The sequence below is a fragment of the Natator depressus genome, chromosome 20 (assembly GCF_965152275.1).
Source record: "Natator depressus isolate rNatDep1 chromosome 20, rNatDep2.hap1, whole genome shotgun sequence".
NCBI lineage: Eukaryota > Metazoa > Chordata > Testudines > Cheloniidae > Natator > Natator depressus.
Window position 1 is genome coordinate 27,171,491 of NC_134253.1, and position 20,440 is coordinate 27,191,930.

General features: G+C 49.6%; 1 protein-coding gene across 2 annotated transcripts in view; it reads left to right on the forward strand.

Moving 5' to 3' along the window:
• Positions 1-20,440, forward strand: part of LOC141974840 (LIM homeobox transcription factor 1-alpha-like) — a 62,848-nt gene that overhangs the window by 37,034 nt on the left and 5,374 nt on the right. For both annotated transcript variants that reach the window (XM_074934850.1, XM_074934851.1), the window contains exons 4-7: positions 15,221-15,453; positions 16,089-16,246; positions 17,268-17,345; positions 17,787-17,919. In XM_074934850.1, the coding sequence (XP_074790951.1) occupies positions 15,221-15,453; positions 16,089-16,246; positions 17,268-17,345; positions 17,787-17,919 (602 nt within the window). The remainder of the gene's footprint in view (positions 1-15,220; positions 15,454-16,088; positions 16,247-17,267; positions 17,346-17,786; positions 17,920-20,440) is intronic.

Consider the following 20,440-nt stretch of genomic DNA (forward strand, 5'->3'; position numbering starts at 1 on the left):
CCACCTCTAGTTACAATAGTGCCGGCGCACCTCACACGCTGTAATGTATTCGGCCTCGCACGCTCCCATAAGTAGGATTGCCACCTCTGAGGTAAAAACAAAAAAGGGGGAGACATCCAGGGTGGTCCCGAGCCCATAAATCGGGACAGCTGGCAGTGTGTGCCAAGCACCCGTACTGATTTCCTGGGGCAGCTACCTTGAAAAAAGAGACAATCTTGGGAAAACTTGGACAGGTGGCAGCCTACCTGTGAGGCAGGGCAGTGCCATGACTCCTCTTATGCCAATGGAAACTGAGGCACAGAGAGGCTAAGGCCAGATCCTCAAAGGTATTTAGGCTGAAGTCACTGGGGGTTAGGAATCTGGATACCCCTTTGAGGATCTAGACCTAAGTGACCGGGCTAAGGCCACACAGGGAGTCTGTGGTAGATCTGGGAATTGAATCAGGTCTCCCAAGTCCCAGGCTAGCAGGCCTAACCACTGCACCTTCCTTCCTCTCTAGTTTATCCCCTTAGCTTATCCTGGGCACCAGGTAAAGGGCCCTTAAACCATCAAGAACTGGTTGTGGCATTGCCCCAGGAAAGATGGTTCATTGATTACAGTTGTCATGTTAGGGTGAAATGTAGCCCAATGGTTTCACAGGTGGCAGGGAAAGGCTCCAGCCCCGGCAAGCTGACGGTCAGAGGTGGGGCGGGACGGTGCCTGTTATCACTGGTCACTATTGACTCTTCCTTTGCTGCTGCTCTACCCACTTCCCAGCGCCACACCGCGTTAAAAGGAAGAGAGAGAGAGCCCAGAGTTTAATTTAAATCACGTCTCACAAGCTTGTTCTTTTCTCAATCAATATTGCTTTTTGCATCATATCTAATCTCTTTTTTCTCCAAAGTAAAATTTAATTAAATAATTCTAATGAATGTTTAATGATGTTCTTTTGTCATTATTAAATCTGTCATAAAAAAGAGTCTGCAGCCCCCCTGCCTCTTTCCCCTCCGTAACCATCCCCCTTCGCGTCCCCCCTTTCTGTCTCCCCTTCGCTCTGACATACGCGGCCCTGCTCACGCGCCTGCCCCCCCCCCCCCCCCCCGCACCGACAGGGCTGGCGTTCAGACCTGCAAACAGGAAATGAGAAAGGGAGAGACAGGATATTGAGTTTGGATACTATCTGGATCAGTAATATCACCCCTAGCTACTGTGGGAGGAGAGGAACGCTTCCCTACACAGAGAATACTAATCTAACCCACCAAGGCTTTACAGAGGCGGTCAACAAGGCAACACAAAATCAATATGAATTGATAACTCCAGCTTGAAATTCTCAAACCTGGAGCAAGCGGCTTGGTTGGCTTGTGCTTTGCAGACTGAAAAGTGAGCAGGCGGGTGGAGGGGATTCATCTCAAGGGATGAGAGAGGGGAAACGCCAGCAGGAGCATTCTATCCTAGATGTAAGATTGGGACCAAGTCTCCAAAGGCCCTTTCCAGAGAGAATTGGCTTCCTTGTATCAGAAGTGCTTGTCTCAGAGTTTAATCAGAATCTGGAGTTTTCTAGGTGAACTGGGACAGGGTAAATGGGAGCCATAACAAGAAAAAGCCCAAAAGTCAAGATTATCAAAAGTACCTGGTGATTTTGGATGTCCAACTTGACACCATAGAGTGGCTTGATTTTCAGAGAGTCCTGAGCACCCAACCCCTGGAAACTAGTCCCCTTTAACATGCCTCCCATTGGGCGCCCTAAATTACTAGTCACTGAAAATCTCTAGCTAAGGTGTCCAGATCTCTACTGGCGGTGACAGGGTGCACGAATCTGTTGTTTCTACAGATAATGCCGTCTCCTTGGGAACTTCCCCACAAACTGAGATCTAGAGATGTTTACAGAAATTTCCTGACATAAATTGTGGTTTCTTCAAAATAGACATTTTCCATGGTGGAAAATGTCTATTTTGACAACAGTTTAAATTTTCCAATCAGCGGAAATGTAATGTCAAATCCAAATTTTGAAATGAAATCACATTTATTTCCTTTGTAAATCATATCATTTTGACATATTAAATTGTTTTGTTCAGATTGAACATACTGAAATTTTCCATTTTGACATTTACAATGAGAAACTTTTTGGGATTTCTTTGCTTCCTGAAAATTTCTGGTATTTAAAATTTTTGTTCTGATTCAGAATGAAAAGTAACTTCAAAGTGGGTGAGATTTCCTGTAAAAGGACAAATCCATTTTTCAAAGAGCTCTTCTACGATTCGTGTGGACAGGCCGGTCTCATCTCTGCCCCTCCACACATCTCTGGTGACCGATGCGAGCTCTGCTCTTTCTTGCTCCTCAATCCCACAGCTCTATCGGCTGCGCTCACTCACCTGCGGCCTGTTTGAGAACCAAATGCAGGGCCAACAAAGTGCACCGAAGCTACAGCTAGATCTGTGAGTGGAGAAAACAAAGCCTCCCAACCATGACGCTGCTTCCGCGGGCCCAAGTGCCCTGTGGTTGTTTGTCTCAGGGCACTTCAGAGCTCTGCTTCTCTCAAAATTTCCCCTGTTTTTAAAAAACCTTGAAGAATTTACACTGAGCTGCATGCTGGTGGGACTCCAGGCCAGGCTGGCAGAGATGCCGGGCCTGAATCTCCCATTGCCATTCTCCCTAGGCAGTCATGTGCCCCCATGCAAAGCGGACATGAAGCGGTATTGAATCAGAGCTGTGGCATTTTGCACCCTCTCTGCACTGGCGTGAATGATGGTCGGTTTCAGTGGACAGGTGAAACCATCAATGCCATTGGCTGGATTCTCAGTGCTGGGCATGTCTGAAAATCTGGCCTCCTTATGGGCAGCCTCAGCAAAGAGGCCAAGAGATGAATGAGCTTTGGAGACTCGCTTCCTCTCTGTGCCTCAGAGAGGGTCTCTCTTAGGCGGTGCAGGGCGTGTTGCATGGGACACCTGCCCATGCTGTGCTGCTCTGAAGGAAGGGAAGCGCATTTCACCAGCCCCACACTCGCTTAGTGACAAAGAATGAAATGCCCATTTGGGCTACAAGGCCCTCACGGGTATCAGAGCAAACACTCACCTTGACAGTTCTCCTCCAGAGCATGGAATAAAACCCTCCTGGTGTCTTTCGCTGGGTCCTCTTTCAGCTCCATTTTCTGCCTTTACAATACTTGGCAAAAGTCATAGCCCAGGCATGGAAGAAAACACGTCAGTGGGAGATTCCTGGGTAGTTTTCACTCCTCCATCAAAAACACTGATTTTGGGTAGTAAAATGACCATACTGAGCACTTACCATCTTGGAACGTAAGCTGTCCATTCTGCTGACGTTAGGTATTTCTGCAGCGCTCTGGCTGTAGCATTGCAGAGCAGTTTTAATAGAATCTTCTCATCACCTTCAGGTGAAATAGGCAAATGGTTATTATCAGCATCGCCCATTCACTGAGGAGGAGATTGAAGCAAAGGGCAGGACCGTGACTTGCCCAGAGCCCTAGAGGGGCTTGGTGTCAGAACATAAGAGTTCCTGCTTTGTTCCTACACCTGTGCTCAGAGCACTCGATGGGGACCTGACCTTCTGTTGCCATGTCGTCATGCACCCCGCAGCAAAGTGCTGCTGGTGGCAGTGTTTGGTACCCGCTTGGCCACGGTGCAGATAACTGCGTGCGATGCAGGGTCCCGGGCCTCTCTCTTTCTTCTGCGCCAACAGTGAGGCTAGCTCCGTGTTGACTGGGGCGAGAGTGCCTGCCCTGAGGAGCTTGCGGTATAGATCAGAATGATTTCTCCCTGACTGGGAATGGAACCCACCCAGCTGCAGCAAGAACACTGTCTCCTGACCACCAGGGAGGGTGAAGGGGGATACGTTGGTTTTCCAGAATAGCTTTTCCTACAATATATTGATGGTTTAAACTCTGCGCCTACAAATATGTCTCCTTATATCAGGTGGTGTTGCATCCAGCAGCACAGGGGAGACCAGGAAGACTGGCAGGAGTGGACAGATAGTTGGCCTCTGTCCTGCCTGTGTGGAGACTTTGTATGAAAGGGGCTGTATTGTAGCCACTGGTAATTCGTTCTAGTTAAAAATAAATACGTAAGAAATTCCAGTAGTTCCCTTTGGCAGAGCCTTGCTGTCTGAGATGCTGCTTTGCAAGAGGCAATGGACTGCTCTTCTCCAACCAAGATGAAAGTTTGGGAAGGGCTATAAACCCACCTGCTTCAGAGCAAGAACCCCAACCCCAAATTAATGAGGGTCAGGAGGGAACTTCCCCTGAGGCCTGGTTATCCCACTGCTGCCTTCTGTGGGGTGTTCTTTGGAGCAACAGGTGCTGGCCACTCTTGGAGATGGGAGGCTGGGCTAGATGGGACCCTTGTCTGATCCCGCCTGGCAATGCTTCTGTGCCTGTGGCTGAAGAGCCAAAGATGACAGTGAAGACAAGAGGCCGTGAGCATGCTGTGAGGGCATTGTTACCATCTGCATCACAATGATATCTGCACATCCCCTGCAGCCACTTGGTTCAGCCCTCATGTGACCATTGTGGGCCTCTTTCCACTTATACAATTCCAGTGAAACCTCTCAGGGCCACCAGTGGGATTGGAAAGGTTCATCTCCTTGAGCCCCCTTTCTCCACCCCCGGTCTGTGTCCAGAATGACTGGCTCTGGGGTGGGGAGAGAAGCGGAGGTGTTGATGCTTTTCCACAGGGAAGGGCATCTTTCCCATTTTGCCCGCTGCTCCTTGGCTGGCAGCGTCCCTCCCTCCCCTGCACCTGACAGAGACGCTCACTGAAATGCAGCCTCTCACTGGCAGGACCCAGAGAAAAACAAATTTTTTTGTTAGCATTCTGCAGCAATATGACAGGCGCCCTATGAATTCTGGGAGATTTTAATAAAGAAGACAGGACTGTGAAATTTAATAAAAGAGTTCATCAGATTATATGGTGATGGCTCAGTGCCACAGAACTGGCAGTAATATCCTCGCAGTAGGGGGCTTAACCCCTTGAGGCACAGAGCAGAAGCACTGTATTAAATCTTTCAGTCGCGCTTCACTCTTGTCACTTTAATATTTATGAATCTCCACGGCTTTGGGAACTAGTCGGGTGTTTTGTTTGTTGTTCGTTTTTTTATTTAAGGACCAATTTTCATCCCTAGCATTAACAGACTCAAGCCCAGACACTAACTATCGGGGTTATAACAACTATTCTCTTCAGAACTGATATCAAGGGTAGTGCAGGGCCCAGCCAGTCAGACCTGCTCTTGCGAGGTTCAGAATTTGGTGCTTTAATAACCAAATGGCAATCAAAGTAAATGTTGCTAGCGATCAATTTAGAGATCTTCACAAACCTTTCCAGTATTCCCTGTTCCAGGCCCAAAGTTCCCACATATTTGGTGTCTCCTTCATTTCAATGATGAACATTTTTTACATTGGGTAAAAAGAATCGTCAGCCAGCAGTTAGTTTTTCCCACGGACGGAATGAGTTCTGTGTCACTGTAAGTTCCCTGTGGGAATAGTTTTAAGGGGCTCCTACTCTATTCTAGTCTATACAGGTTCTTTTACCACCCTCATCATCTTAATAACTTGGGCACCTTTTAATTGTGCATTAAGCAACGTAACTAACACCTGTCATGTGAGGTTCGTTCTTTCTGTCGTCCTCTCCCCAAGCGGAGAATTGTCTGTGTTGTTTTGGTAGGGATTTGTTTTTGAGGATTTTGTTGTTTGTTTTTTAGTGTACATGGTGCTCCGTGTTTCTGTTAGAGAAAGCAAGACTGAAGAAGTGTGCCTGGCCCTGGGAGCTGAAGGTGGGGAGGTTTGTGACAGTCCTTAGTGCCTGGGCTAGTTTGTTCTCTGACCGAGGCTCTGTCTCCTGCATAGACGAGCTTTGGTGGAAAGTTCCATGGCTCCTGAGGAGAAGAGTTGTAGCCATAGTCTTCATCCCAGAGCTTTAGGGCCTTTTAGTTACCCTGGGCCCAGGCCATTGGGTACCAGGAAGATAAGTGCCCAGGCCTTTGAACTTGATTCGATTTTCTGTGGGAAGCCAATACAGAGAGCAGAGGACAAGCATGACATGCTGGCAGGAGCCCAGGCGGGGGCACCTGTCCAGGAAGCATATTGTGTGATGTTCTTTTCTGAGTGAAGCTGTAAAGGATTCTCTGTAATAACGCAGCTGCTCACGAAGTGCTTGGAGAGCCCTGGATGGGAGGTGCTAGAGATGGGGCACAGGGCAATGGTCACCAAGTGCGGTGTGGGTTTATGGTGCTACATCAGTCCCGTATGTGATCCGTATCACGTACAGTCACCACTTAGTACTCTGGGCGATACCTCTGCATTCTCTTGCTCACACAGGCCTCAGTCCCACCAGTTCTTGCACCCTCATGATGCTCAGGGATAGGGCTAACCTGGCAGGCATTCATCAGCCTCAGCGCTGCCCCATCCTGCCCATCACACTTACCCACCCTTGCCCCAGCCCCCATGCAGGATCCCGACTGGAATGTGAGCGTCTGCAGCATGTCCAGCCGTTGCTGCAATCTAGCCCCTGAGCAGCTCCTTCAGGAGAGCCCGTTCCCTCCCCATCCAGCCCATGTGGTTTCCCCACAGGTCCCTCCCTGAAGTAGGCCAAACTCAGTTCTGGGAACTCGTTGATGTCCACTGCTTTGGGCTTCACTTGCCCCCCAAGGAACGATCCATTTCAGAGGGAAGGACAGATGGTTTGGGCCTCCAGGGACTGGCTGTTTAAGCAGAAAGTTTCCCATCACGAAAGAGTAGAGATCTCCCATCCTTCTGGTGACTGTGCACAGAGGACAGAGCATTTGCACCTTTGGGAGCATGCTCTGCTCCTGAGATTGTGCTGCTAGGGGTTTCCCCTGAAGCAGGGAGTGTTTGCTGCACAGATCCTGGCAGGAGGAGGGGCTGTATGGGGCCTGCTGTGCTTAAATTCTCACCAGCGAGAGAACTGGCTTAATTAACTGTGGCTTGGGTGTGAACAGGACCCAAGGGCCCCTTTCTAGAGGAGAACCCCTGCGTGTCCCTTCCAGAGAGGCTGACAAATGCCCTGGGGGGAAGATCGGTGAGGAAGTGAGAGTCTCCCCAAAACTGCTCCTTCACTCTGGCCTCGGCGTTGCTAACATGACATGGAAATGAAGCAGAGGGGAATTTTGCCCCTTAACCCCTCCCCACCCGCCCCATATTATTGAAGGAAGTCTCTGCTATTGTGGAGTGAAATAAACTCCTTGAAATGAAAGAGCGTATTGTATTTCCAGCGCCTCCTCATTCCACCCTATGTGTCTCACCCCCCCCCCCCCCCCCCCGCTCCTAGCCCGGCATGAAATCTGGAAAGGGGCTTTACAAGTTCCACTTCAATATTTCAGACAGCTACGATGGATTTTGCAGCTCAGTGTTAAGTAAACAGACCTTGCTTAAGCCAGGACTGCTTCATTTTGACTAAACCCTATCTAAATAAGCCGGTTTCATGAAGCACAGGCCTCATGGCTTTCAAGGCCGCCTTAGCCCTTGCTTCATTAACACCTTTTAATCCCACTGGTACAATCTTATACGCTCCAAATTACCCTTCCCAGGCCTGGGTCAGGGCCCTCCGTGCTGCCACACAACAGGTCAGAGAACTGCTCAATAACTTGCTGCTCAGCTCAGCCCCATCTGGAGTCCCTTGGAGGGGCAGAGCCCTCGCTCTAACTGTGATTCCTTCTCCAAAGCAGTCTGTAAGGAGAATGGTACCCCCAAGAGCGACAGGTCTGGCTCTGTAGGGATTAATGGGCTGTTTAGGGAGTTGCGGTATTTTACTAGCACTTGAATCCGATAGATGATGGAGTCTATTAAATAGCTGAAAACAGTTGGTCTCTGTAAACCCTTCCCAAATATTCTGTTGAAGAGGCAAACCGTATCAATGAGCTGCTGTAGAAAGAAATAGAAACAAGATATCAGACTTTTCTGGGGCTTGTGCAGTTCAAAAGAGATGAATAGAGGGAACTTGGACCAAATACCCAAACAAAAGCACCCCTGAACTCTAGGGTGTGTGAAATCTGTCTCTGAATTTTGCAGCTGGGAGGGGGGGTGCCTCTCTCTAGCATCCAACTTCCATGCTTTTTTGCAACAGTCACCTCTCTCCCCTACCATGGCATGGTTAGAAATTTTTGCTAAACTTCCTAGGGAAAATTAGTTAAACTCCAAGTCTTTCACAGCTGTTTCAGTGACTGAACAGTTTGCCTTTCATTCAAAAGCAAATTCTAAAGGCTGGGGATGGGGCAACTCTGCGCTGCAGAAGCAGATGTTGATTGTTTGAAGGAAGATGGGAACACGGAATGCAACCAGATCTATACCTTCTGGTGAGCGAAATTCATTTTGGTGCACCAGTTAAGTGCCACTTAAATCCAGTGCACAGGCCCTCTGAAAAGAGTGTATTACACCTAGTGTGAGGGTGAGTGACAGCAGCAGGCAGGGGATGCCAGGTCTCAGGGTTCTAAAATCTTGTAAATGACACACAGTGTAGCTCCATGGAGGATTTTACTTTGGGAACAAAGGCAGAAAGATAACTGCATGTGGGGAAGATGATGCCCCTCTGAAGGGGTCTCTAAAGTTCCACCCAGTGATCATATTCACTGCACACTTTGGTAACTGAAGCATGAGCCATGGATGGTCAATCCACAACTGATGAAAGGAAATCATTTGTCGTACAGTATGTGATTAGGCTGCGGAACTCATTGCCACAAGATGTAGTTGAGGCCAAGAACTGAGCAGTGGGCATTTCTAAAGATAACAAGAATATCCAGAGTTACAATAATTAATGCTAACAGGTATTTTTGTACACAAAACCTCAGGCATGAAAGCTTAGGCCAATCTCTAAAGATTAGTGGTCAGGATGAGACCTTAATGGGGAGCAGATTACCCACATCATAGCTCCTGAAGGGTTTCCTGCACCTTCCTCTGAAGCAACTGGTGCTGGGCGTTACCGGAGACAGGACTCTGGGCTAGATGGGCCATGGGTCTGATCCCATCTGGCAATTCCTATGGTCCTGCAGCGGGACCCAGTGCTGCATTGTCTCTGTGATAGGGGGCTGCTCTCTCTGTGATAGCTCTTAACTGTACAGTGACAGCCCACTCAGCCGCTGATGTCTGTCCAGCCCGCAAAGTGGAGGGTTGAGCTGTCGGACAGCAGCATTCCAGCGTGGGCCTGATGTGTCTTTGTCCTTATCTGGATGGTACAGCTGCTGCCTATGAGAAAATGCCTGGTACAGGTGTACCTTCTAAGAGGCAATTTACCAACCGCCTTTTCTGTCAGCAGCACTGGGTCCTGTCCCTGGCTGCCCCAGAGGCTTTTCCATGTAGCTCTTCAGAGCAGATTTTCCCAAGTATGAGCCAGCTTCCCTGCCCACCATCCACAGACACTTGTTCCACAAAGCAATCTCTCCTCCATGCCCTTTTAACATGGTTCCTTTTCCAGCAGGAAACACAAATTCCACCATTTGTAGAATTAATTAATTTGCTGCAGGCTGAGCAGGTATGAAGAAGGTGATAGATATCTGTATTAACTTTACAAATGTTATGTGCCTCTGTCTACTTGATTACTACCATGCTGTCTACTACATGGTTGCAGAGTTCGTTCAGTCCCAGGTGGCTTTTGCACACTGTAGGAACTGAGATCAATGGCTGTAGATAGCCTAGTTGCTGGTGCTTAATGCACAAGACAAGTGTCAAGGTCTTTTGTTTTGTCTCTAAGTGGGAAAGGGACAGGGCTCTTCAAGCAGGAAACCTTAAATAAAGAACTTGGAAACTGTTAAGACAGCAACCCTGATGCACAGAGGCAGGGTCTGCAGTGATGCAGATGGTAACACGGTCCCCAGAAGAGATAGGGTACCAGAGCTAAATCGAGCCCACCTCAGTCTGTAGCCCTTTTATAGTTCTAATCCTTTTCTCTCTGGTTGCTATATTCCCATGGATAAAATAAATAATGCTTTGTTGTGGGTGTCATTGCATTTACCTCCTGGTCACAGCTCCCAAAGGGGAGTCTATAGAAGGGGCCAAACTCAGTTGGACCTGCCAAGGAAACATGGTTGGTAAGCAAGGGTGCTGTGCCCTGGAGACCCAGTGTAAAAGTGGGGTGAATCACTGAGAGACATGCAGGCACCAGACCTGTCACTGGAAAGGGTGCCTATGAAGAAACTGAAGGGTATGTCTACACTGCAATCAGGAGATGTGATTGTAGCATGTATAGACGTAGCTGAACTAGCTAGATCAAAGCTAGGCCAAGTACATCTAAACATGCTGCAGTCGCACCTACAATTGCTGTGTAGACATCCTCTGACTGAGGTACAGCTCACTCTGAACTGTGGCAGCTGGTGAATGAATACAGTGAGCAGTGACTGCCTCTGTCCCTGTCCCTTGCTCTCCCTACACAGGCCCATCACTCAATGGAGAGGAGTCATTATGGAGTTTAGAGAGGAAAGTTGAGGTTTGGGTCCAAATTTGAAGACACCACATGTTTCTTCTCAAACTGTTGGCCTCTGATTCCAGCTGAGACCTAAGCTGCAGTGGAAACGTTTGACTTGAAAACCTTCTGTTCCCTGCTTTTGACCAAATGCAGGAGGAGCAACGCTTTTGTCTGCTCAGCAACGTGCAAACGCAATCCAGCATTGAATTCCTTTATGCGTTTCAACAAGTGCAGCGAAGTGTGAGGCTTATGTAACTACTTGATCCTGTCATGGGGGTTTCACACAAACACACAACCTCATGCCAATTGTCAGTTCAATTCATTATTGTTATTTATTATTTGTATTGTTGTAGCACTTGGGAACCCAAGTCACAGACCAGGACCCCATTGTGCCTAGGTGCTGTACAAACAGAGAACAAAAAGACACTTCCTGCCCCAAGGAACTTACAATATAAGATAAGAAACAACAGGTGGATACAGGCAGGGAGCACAAAGAAACAATGAGACAATATTGGTTGGCATGGTGGGCAGTGGTCTCTGCACACCAGCTTCCTATCCGGTGTCACAGCTATACTTCTTCAGTGAGACTTTTTGGCATGACTAGCTGCATGAGCATTGCCAAAGTGTGAGAAAAAGACCGACCTTTCAGGTATCTGTCAAGGGTGGGTAGGACCTATCTAACACATCGCCTTCTTTCTGGAAGTTTGCTTGTAGCATGGCCTCAATGGGTAACGCACCTGTCCCTGTAGTTTGTGAGTGCCAGAAAACGTGGGGGACAGGATGGCTTAGAGGGCTGGAAATGGGACATTGAGCCTTTTGCCTGTAGGTAACTAATCCAAATGTGGTCCCAGATCAGCAGTGGGTGAAAGCTGATATGATCTGAATGCCGGTTTGTGCCTGGGGCATGTGAAACAATTTGGCTGTTGAACAAGTGGGCACTACCACAGTTAGCATCACAGTGCGTCCTCATTGGCTGACTGGACCACAGGGTCTAAACTCGCTCCTCGCACTGGGTGCGTTCTTCCAAAGAAGGTGAGAGATGTTCATAGAGGAAGGGAAGCTCTCCCTGCAGCTGCCTGGGCTGTCCCCTCTCTGTGGACACACCCAGGGCTGTCAATCCAGCACCTTTGCTGATGCTAAATTCACTTCAAGTAATGAACCTGGAAGCCCAGTTAGTATCTACAACATCCTCCCATGTGGCTTCCCGGGGCAGCTGCATTCAGACACCATGCAACCATGTTCTCACCGCAGCCGCCCTTCCCTCCTCTCAGAATACTGGCTGCAACGGAGATGTATTCTGTTCCTATGACAACCAAAACAATATTACCTTGACTTAAATGGATTCAGGCGATATTAAAACCGGCCTCTTTAGGAATTCCTAGTGTTGGAGGGGCTGAGAATTTTAATTTTGTGTAATGCGAGCTGACACCGTGTTTATGAGCTGCTTGCTGAATGTTTTCTTCAATTAGTACAAAGCAGAGCAGATTTGTTTTCAGGGCTTAGCTTGGGAGAGGGAGGGTGTGGGGCACATAGTTCCTATGTGAGATTGAGTTATGTTACTGCAGCTGTGCATCCCTCAATTGATCACAGCTGGAAAGCCCATCCTATGAAATCCAGGTGAGATGGCCAGCACCTGAAGGGGTCTTTAGACAAGACTCACTAACTGCCTCGTTCTAATAGCAGTAGGATAAAGGGGCAAGTCAGCTTGCACCTATTGGGAAGCTGGGAATGGGCAGGCCTCTTCTCCCAGCTCTGACATCTGTTTCCAGGTAGCTTTGCTCCACCTAGTACCTCTCACAGCTTTCACATTTAAAACCAGTGCATGCACACAAACACATGTGCATTTGCACACTCAAGACATTCACCTGACCTTGTCCTTATCTCTACCATACCCTGTCCTGTGCAGGATCAAGGCCAAAGCAAGTTTTATGTCAGGAAGTTTCCCTTTCCCTGCCCCCTCCCAAGCAATACTGAACAATTAGCCTGCAAAACTCATTGCCACGGCATACAGTTGAGGTCAAAGGCATGGAAGGAAAAAGGACTAAAAATAGCTTAGATATTTATCTGCATAATGGAAATGTCCATAGCTGTCATGGTAAGGATTTAAGGATTTTGTACAAGAACTAAACCCTCTTTCAGGGCATGATCCCCACTTCGGACTAATGGGAGTCAGGATGGAGAGCTATCCTGCAGAGTGGCTTGTATTCCTAATAATTCCTGAATTCCTGGTATTTCAACTGTTATGGCTGTAGTGCTAGCCACATGCTGGACCTATCCCTCACCTTCTAAAAGCCTGCATGTCTGGATGCACAAGAATGGTAGGGTTGGGGTATGTTACAGGAGTGTGACTGGACCTGCTGCTCCTGGGAAGAACTAGCTGAGACTAAATATGATCCATGGGACCAGTCTCTCTAAAGACCCAAGAATCTTCATGTCATGGAGATTTAGTCTCAAGTGTGGCACATACAAAAATTACTCCCATCCCTAGGAGGGAAATTCTGCAAACCAAGGAGACAGTGGAGAGCCACTGCATTTAATAGTTAGGGTGGTTTGGGTTGAGATCTAATTCCAGAAGAGAGGCTGGGCACGTTCAGTGACTCATGCTTTGCATTTTTACAGTTACCACAACCAGTATTAGAGCACTCTTCAGCAAACAAAGGCATACCTAGATCCAGTGGCTGGGCATAAGTAATTAGCTGGTAATTAGCCATTGGAACAGTGTCCAAAGGGATGTGGTGGATTCTCTATCACTTGGAGTCTATAAATGGAGTTTGGGTCTCTTTCTAAGAGAGATGCTCTAGCCTAACCACAGACTATTGCAGGAAGCCCTGGGTGAAATTGTCCGGCCCGAGCTATGCAGGACGTCGGACTACATGAACAGTAAGGACCTTCTAGGCTTAAAGTCTAGGAACATAAATAACTTGTTACTCGGTAATAAGCCACATGCTTGTAACTGATCACAGATCACAGTTAACACGGAAGTGTTTACTTTGTCTTTTCACCTCTGCTTGCCACACCGGATGCTGGTGTCAGAGAGGAACAGATTTGTATGCAGCCCACCTCTGGGACTGTGCCTGGAGCATGCATCCCACCTGCTCCTCTGGGGCAGTGTGTCGGTGTGGGTTTGGTTTTTAAACCCGTCACTCAGTGTTTTTCTTTATACTGAACTTCCATTTCAAACTCAATTTTTAAAGTAAAACGTGACTCACAAAAAGACGCGGGTGGGGTTGGGGATGCGGAGAGAGATGGAGAGGAACACAGACAGACAGACAGACAGAGAAAGAGAGACAGCAAGAAATCCCGCGCGGCTCCAGTTGGAATGTCCCAGCCGCTGCAGGCGAAGGCCATTGCGCAGCACAGCTCCATGGTGGTATTTGGAAGGGATGAGCTCTCCCCTGTAATCCTCTCCATCCCACTCCGCAGAGTTTGCCAGGAGGATTAACCCAGTCTTGTTCTCAATCCCAGTTTATGAGTTCCCTGCTGGTGGGGAAGATCCTGTGTGTTTAAACAACAGCCTAATTAATCCCCATTTTATTACTTTCTCTTGTCAAGTGGCTAAATGGAAGCTGTCAGCCGGCAGCCACCATGCTCACATTTGTTTAGATCCCAAATTACTTCATCAGAACCATCTGCTCTGAACACCGGGCACTCAGCGATTGTTTATTTCTCTCTCAGGACGCCACAAGGGCCACAAACAGTCTCCTCCGGGGTTTCCCGTGCCGGATCCGTACAGTCCCCAGGGACTACGTTATTAAAATGAGTTTAGGGGTCTCGAAGGAAGCCTTACCTGCTGAGACCACACTAACAGACTGAGCCGGGTACCATGGTCCCTGGGGGCTTCTCTGTCCTCAGGCTGCATTCACTGACTCCACTGGCCTGAATAGAGTGAGAGGTATCGGCCCTGAATGAGCCTCCAGCAAAGTTCATTCAAGAGCAGAAGAGGCACTTGGGACAGCTCAGCCACACCCAGGAGGGCAGCGTGGGCGCTGACTCCACAGGGAGTTGAAAGGCTGGGCAGGCGTGTTCCTTGCAGAGCTAGCTGGGGAAGTCAGGGGCAGCATGAGCCAGGAGCAGTGGACCTAGCCCAGTGAAACCACTACCCATCTAGGGGTTATTTTTGATACCTGTAGGGCTGAATCCTTAGCGAAGGTCAGCTAGCACAGCTCCTTTGACTCCACCAATGGCCTTTTATACCGGCTAATGACCTGGCCCCTGGTTTCCATATTCCACTTTGTGGTGCTTCCTTGGGCCCTTTCCCACACCCTCTCTCCTCCCCCTCACCAGGTCACTGAGCTGGTAACCCAAACTCACTTGCTCTCTGTCATCCTGTTCAGAACCACCGGACTTGCTTGGGAGCGCCTGGCAGGCCCAGCCCGACCCTGCCTCAGTGGCCTGGGGCCTGTGTCAGCCCCCAGAGCACCCGATGCTGCTGTTTTCTGTCCTCCCCGTCGCAAGGGAGAACTGGAGCCTTTCCCAGCTGCTGCGGAGCCCCCTGACTGGTGGGACTCCTGACCCCTCATACATCTGCTCTACCTGCTCCAGTTATCAATGTAGGCATTTATACCATGGCATCACAGTGCCCGTCCGTATGTATAGTGTCTAGCAGAGAACAACCCTCACCCTGAGCCACTGCTCTGACCACTGAAGCCCCAATCATAACCAGAACCCCCTTAAACCACTCCAGAATCTAGGTGTTAGCCCTATCAACCCAATACTTCCCATAGCTCCAATACCCCCTGAGTCCTTCCTAGCGCCGCTGCCCCCTTAGCCCTAACCCCTAGGCCCTGGCTGACTGCTTTGTTCCCTCCCTGGCCACACAGGCTCTTCCAGACCAAGTGCAGCAGCTGCCTGAAGGCGATTGCCCCATCTGAATTCATCATGCGGGTGCTGGAGAACGTCTACCACGTCCACTGCTTCTTCTGTTGCGAGTGCGAGCGGCGCCTGCAGCGTGGGGACGAGTTTGTGCTCAAGGAGGGGCAGCTGCTGTGCCGCAGCGACTATGAGAAGGAGAAGGAGATGCTGAGTGCCATCAGCCCTGCACCCACGGAGTCTGGTGAGGGGCCACAGGGGACCTACCTCCTCGGGGCCAACGGAGAAGGAGGGGATGGAGCGAGTGGACCCCCCACACAGGGCTGGGACTGTGGGGGTCAGGGGACCAATCCCCTCAGCACTGGGGTTCATGGCACTGCTAATGTAGGGTGTTGCAGGGATACTGCCTGGTCCCCAGGGGACAGGGCTGAAAGATTGGGAGATGTGGGATGCCCATGGAGGGGTCCAGTCTGTGTCCTCTGAAGCATCTGTCCACTGACCACTGTCTGAGCCACGAGCCGGGACCTTGGGCTAGACTGATGGCCCCTTGGTCTGATCCAGAGCGGCAGGGAGGGAGTGAATGCCGGGGACACTAGTGGTCTGATCTGAAGCGTCAGGGGTGGGTGGATACTGGGATAGAAAGATCCATTGGTCTGATCTGGGCTAGCCAATAGGGAATAATATTGGGCTAGATGGGCATTTCTGGTCCTATGCACTGTATCTCAGGACAGGAGCCCTTAAGGTCATGGCCCTTGCTGAGGACGTAAGGGACCAAAACCCTGAAAGGGGAGGAAATTTCCTGGCTTCGCTGCTACAGCAGTTGAGCCAGAGAGGGCCAGGCCTGCCTGTGGCAGTAAGAGCTAACGGTTCCCCTTCCAGTGAAAAGCGAGGATGAGGATGGCAGCCACTCCCACGGCAGAGGAGGCGAGGAAGGCAAGGACCACAAGCGCTCCAAGCGCCCACGCACCATTCTCACCACTCAGCAGCGACGGGCTTTCAAGGCCTCCTTTGAGGTTTCCTCCAAACCCTGCAGAAAGGTAGAGTGCAGGAGGGAGCTTCCTCACTGCCTGGGCCAGAGTCCCCAGCCCGGCTTTTATGCTCGCAACCCCCCGCTGTAGTCCTATGACCTCAGAGCCCAGAGTCCTGCCTCTACACTCCCAGCTGGGCTGCAAAGCAAGTACTTCCAGAACACATCACAGGGGACTCCGGAAGAGAGAGACCAGGTTCCCTTCTGACATGCGTCTGGCCCAGCAGCAGTGTGGCGCATATACCGTGGCTATATGCTGACTCTCTTTCTGTGCACGGCAGCTTTAAGCCTCAGCGCAGCTTGGCAGCCAGCTTGTTTTCATTTCAGTGCAGATGGTTAGAGAGGAGATGCACACACTGGGCCAGAAGTTCCACTCCCCTGCATCTTGTGCTGTCATTTACGCCAGTGCAGAGTAGGTGCCTTCTGGTCTGAGAGTGTTTCACACCCACTGTCCACTGGTGTGAATGATGGCCTGAGGGGAATTAGGACCACTCTGAGCCGTTTCATAGACAGCAACTTCTGTTGTTCTCTTTCTCCTCTAGGTAGTGTCAGGTGTTTATAGTACTCTGCCGATGAATAGAAAGACAAGTTGCCTACCTTGGCGGGTTCACAGTGTAAATTCAGAGTAATGACAGGAGTGAAGTGGTAAACAGGAGTTAGGGGACCCTGCCCTTTGGGGGCACAGTTCCCTGCAGGGAGTGAGAGATTCCTCCTTTTAGATACTTTTCTGTGCCCGTCATTTTCTAAACTCTTGAGAACGGACAGCTTCTCTGTGGAACTTACAATCCTAGGACAGACAAAAACTCAGAAGTTAGGAGTAGGCACTTCATGTACAAGTCAACATGACTCATTGTTAGCAGCAGAGTAGATTTGCAGCAGGTGTGAGTTTCTAGGAAAGATCTGGAAAGGGCAGGGGACCATCAGGTGCACAAGGTTAGGGACACTGTTCTAAACGTCAGCTGAGTTGATCATTTCCCAATATAACAAAGCTCTAACCCACCTTTTCCGACTCCTCTCCCCTCTGCCGGTAGGTGAGAGAGACCCTCGCAGCTGAGACAGGCCTGACGGTCCGGGTGGTGCAGGTCTGGTTCCAGAATCAAAGAGCCAAGGTGAGTGACTGCTTTTCTCGTCGGAACCAAGCTCTGTGGCCCTGATTCTCAATTGCACTGAGGCCCTTTGCACCATTCTGGCAGTGTAACAAGGCAGAAACAGCTCTCTGAGAATCTCCCCCTACACAGGGGGCCTCCCCAAACTGTGCGGAGCTGGTGAAAAGACCCTGCTCCCAGACAGTGGCACATAGGGGTGGACTGAGGCCATGGCTGGTGTGCCATGATATTTGCTCTGATATTCTATGCTTCCCGGGGCCTGTTGGGGCAACATGAAACCCTAATGAGGCTCTCTCTGCTTCAGGACGAGTGTCTGTGTAATATCTGCACTGCTCCTTCACTGGAGAGGGAGAAGGCAGCTGCCCAGCAGGGAGTTAACTGCAGTGCATTTCCCCAGCCAGACCCGTAATACAAACTTAGGGCCTTGCTTGCTTCTGCTGGCAGATGAAGAAGATCGCTCGCAGGCAGCAGCAGCAGCAGCAGCAACAGCAGGAGCAGGAGCAGCTGGGCAACCCGCGTTTAGGGACCGGCCGTGGGACCGGCCGCAGCAGCAGACAGAGCAATGATGACAGTGAAGGTGAGGCTTGGCAGAGCCTTGGGATCAGCTCCCTGCAACAGCAGGGGGGAAGCAATCTGGGACTGAGTGGGGTCGGCAGAGCTGTGCGGGTGTGGAGCTGGGGTGCTGCAAGGCAGGACTGAGGTTCGCTGGCACAGCTGAGGGGAAAGGAAGTAAAGGGGAAAGTCTAGATTAGCTCCTCCTGGCAGACTGTCGGAGGAAAAAACGGTATAATGCGTAAACCACAGGTCTGGGACTTGGAATTCCAGAGTTTCAGTCCCTGCTCTACTAAAATCCCTTTGAGACCTGGGGCAAGTCACTTCCCCTCTCTGCCTCATAATCTGTACAATTATGATAAACCTACTTCCTAGGAAAAAGAACGAGGCATACTTGTGGCACCTTAGATACCACAAGGACTCCTCGTTCTTTTTGCTGATACAGACTAACACAGCTACCACTCTGAAGCTGGTTCATAGGGTGTCACAATGTTTTGTAAATCTCTTTTAGTCCTCAGATGTAAGGAAGGGGCTGTAGGAGAGTGAAAATTAACTGTGATCTTTGCATGCTTCAGTACATCTGATGTCCGTTGTGTCTGACTACGCAACAGGGGCTCAGTTATTTTACCAACGGGTGAATTGGGAGTCTCTTCACTTTAGCTTTTACATAACAAAACCCATTTTTAATTTATGGCCATTTTACCTTTTACTCCGGGATTAAGGGTCCCATGCTCCCATACTAACAGCCCCTTCTCTGCACAGCACCCTAATGATGGTGAAAAGAATCCAACAGAGGTACACTCAATCACTTGACAATATGGACCTGTCATAAAAATCTTGTCACAAGCAGTTTAGAGCCATACTCTAATGGCAGGACAAGATTTCCAGCAATGGCCTGTGATTTTGGATGAAAAGGGCCCAATTTCCAGAGGGCAGGTACTCAGCACTTTCTGGGTCTCTTTCACGTGTCTCAAGTTGGACACCCAGAAATCATTAGTCACTTCTGAAAATCTTTGGCTTCAGTTCCACAGGTGTAAATCCAGAATAAATCCATGGATTTCAGTGGAGTCACTCCCAACTTACGCCAAAGTAACCAAACACAGAATCTGGCCCAAAGTAACAGTCTTTTACTGCATATTTGTGCAGAGCCCCATGTAATTTGCAGGGCCCATTACAATGGAGCCTGATCCTGGTGGAGGTCAGTGGGCACTACTGTATTACTCACCTCAGTCCCTGGAAAAATCATGGAGCAGGTCCTCAAGGAATCAATTCTGAAGCACTTAGAGGAGAGGAAAGTGATCAGGAACAGCCAGCATGGATTCACCAAGGGCAAGTCATGCCTGACTAATCTAATTGCCTTCTATGATGAGATAACTGGCTCTGTGGATGAGGGGAAAGCAGTGGACGTGTTGTTCCTTGACTTTAGCAAAGCTTTTGACACGGTCTCCCACAGTATTCTTGCCAGTAAGTTAAAGAAGTATGGGCTGGATGAATGAACAATAAGGTGGATAGAAAGCTGGCTAGATTGTCGGGCTCAATGGGTAGTGATCAATGGCTCCACGTCTAGTTGGCAGCCGGTATCAAGTGGAGTGCCCCAAGGGTCGGTCCTGGGGCTGGTTTTGTTCAATATCTTCATTAAAGATCTGGAGGATGGTGTGGATTGCACCCTCAGAAAGTTTGCAGATGACACTAAACTGGGAGGAGAGGTAGATACGCTGGAGGGGAGGGATAGGATACAGAGGGACCTAGACAAATTAGAGGATTGGGCCAAAAGAAATCTGATGAGGTTCAACAAGGACAAGTGCAGAGTCCTGCACTTAGGACAGAAGAATCCCATGCACAGCTACAGACTAGGGACCGAATGGCTCGGCAGCAGTTCTGCAGAAAAGGACCTAGGGGTTACAGTGGATGAGAAGCTGGATATGAGTCAACAGTGTGCCCTTGTTGCCAAGGCGGCCAATGGCATTTTGGGCTGTATAAGTAGGGGCATTGCCAGCAGATCGAGGGACGTGATTGTTCCCCTCTATTCGACATTGGTGAAGCCTCATCTGGAGTACTGTGTCCGGTTTTGGGCCCCACACGACAAGAAGGATGTGGAAAAATTGGAAAACGTCCAGCGGAGGGCAACAAAAATGATTAGGGGACTGGAACACATGACTTATGAGGAGAGGCTGAGGAAACTGGGATTGTTTAGTCTGCGGAAGAGAAGAATGAGGGGGGATTTGGTAGCTGCTTTCAACTATCTGAAAGGGGGTTCCAAAGAGGATGGATCTAGACTGTTCTCAGTGGTAGCGGATGACAGAACGAGGAGTAATGGTCTCAAGTTGCAGTGGGGGAGGTTTAGGTTGGATATTAGAAAAAACTTTTTCACTAGGAGGGTGGTGAAACACTGGAATGCGTTACCTAGGGAGGTGGTGGAATCTCCTTCCTTAGAAGTTTTTAAGGTCAGGCTTGACAAAGCCCTGGCTGGGATGATTTAGTTGGGATTGGTCCTGCTTTGAGCAAGGGGTTAGACTAGATGACCTCCTGAGGTCCCTTCCCACCCT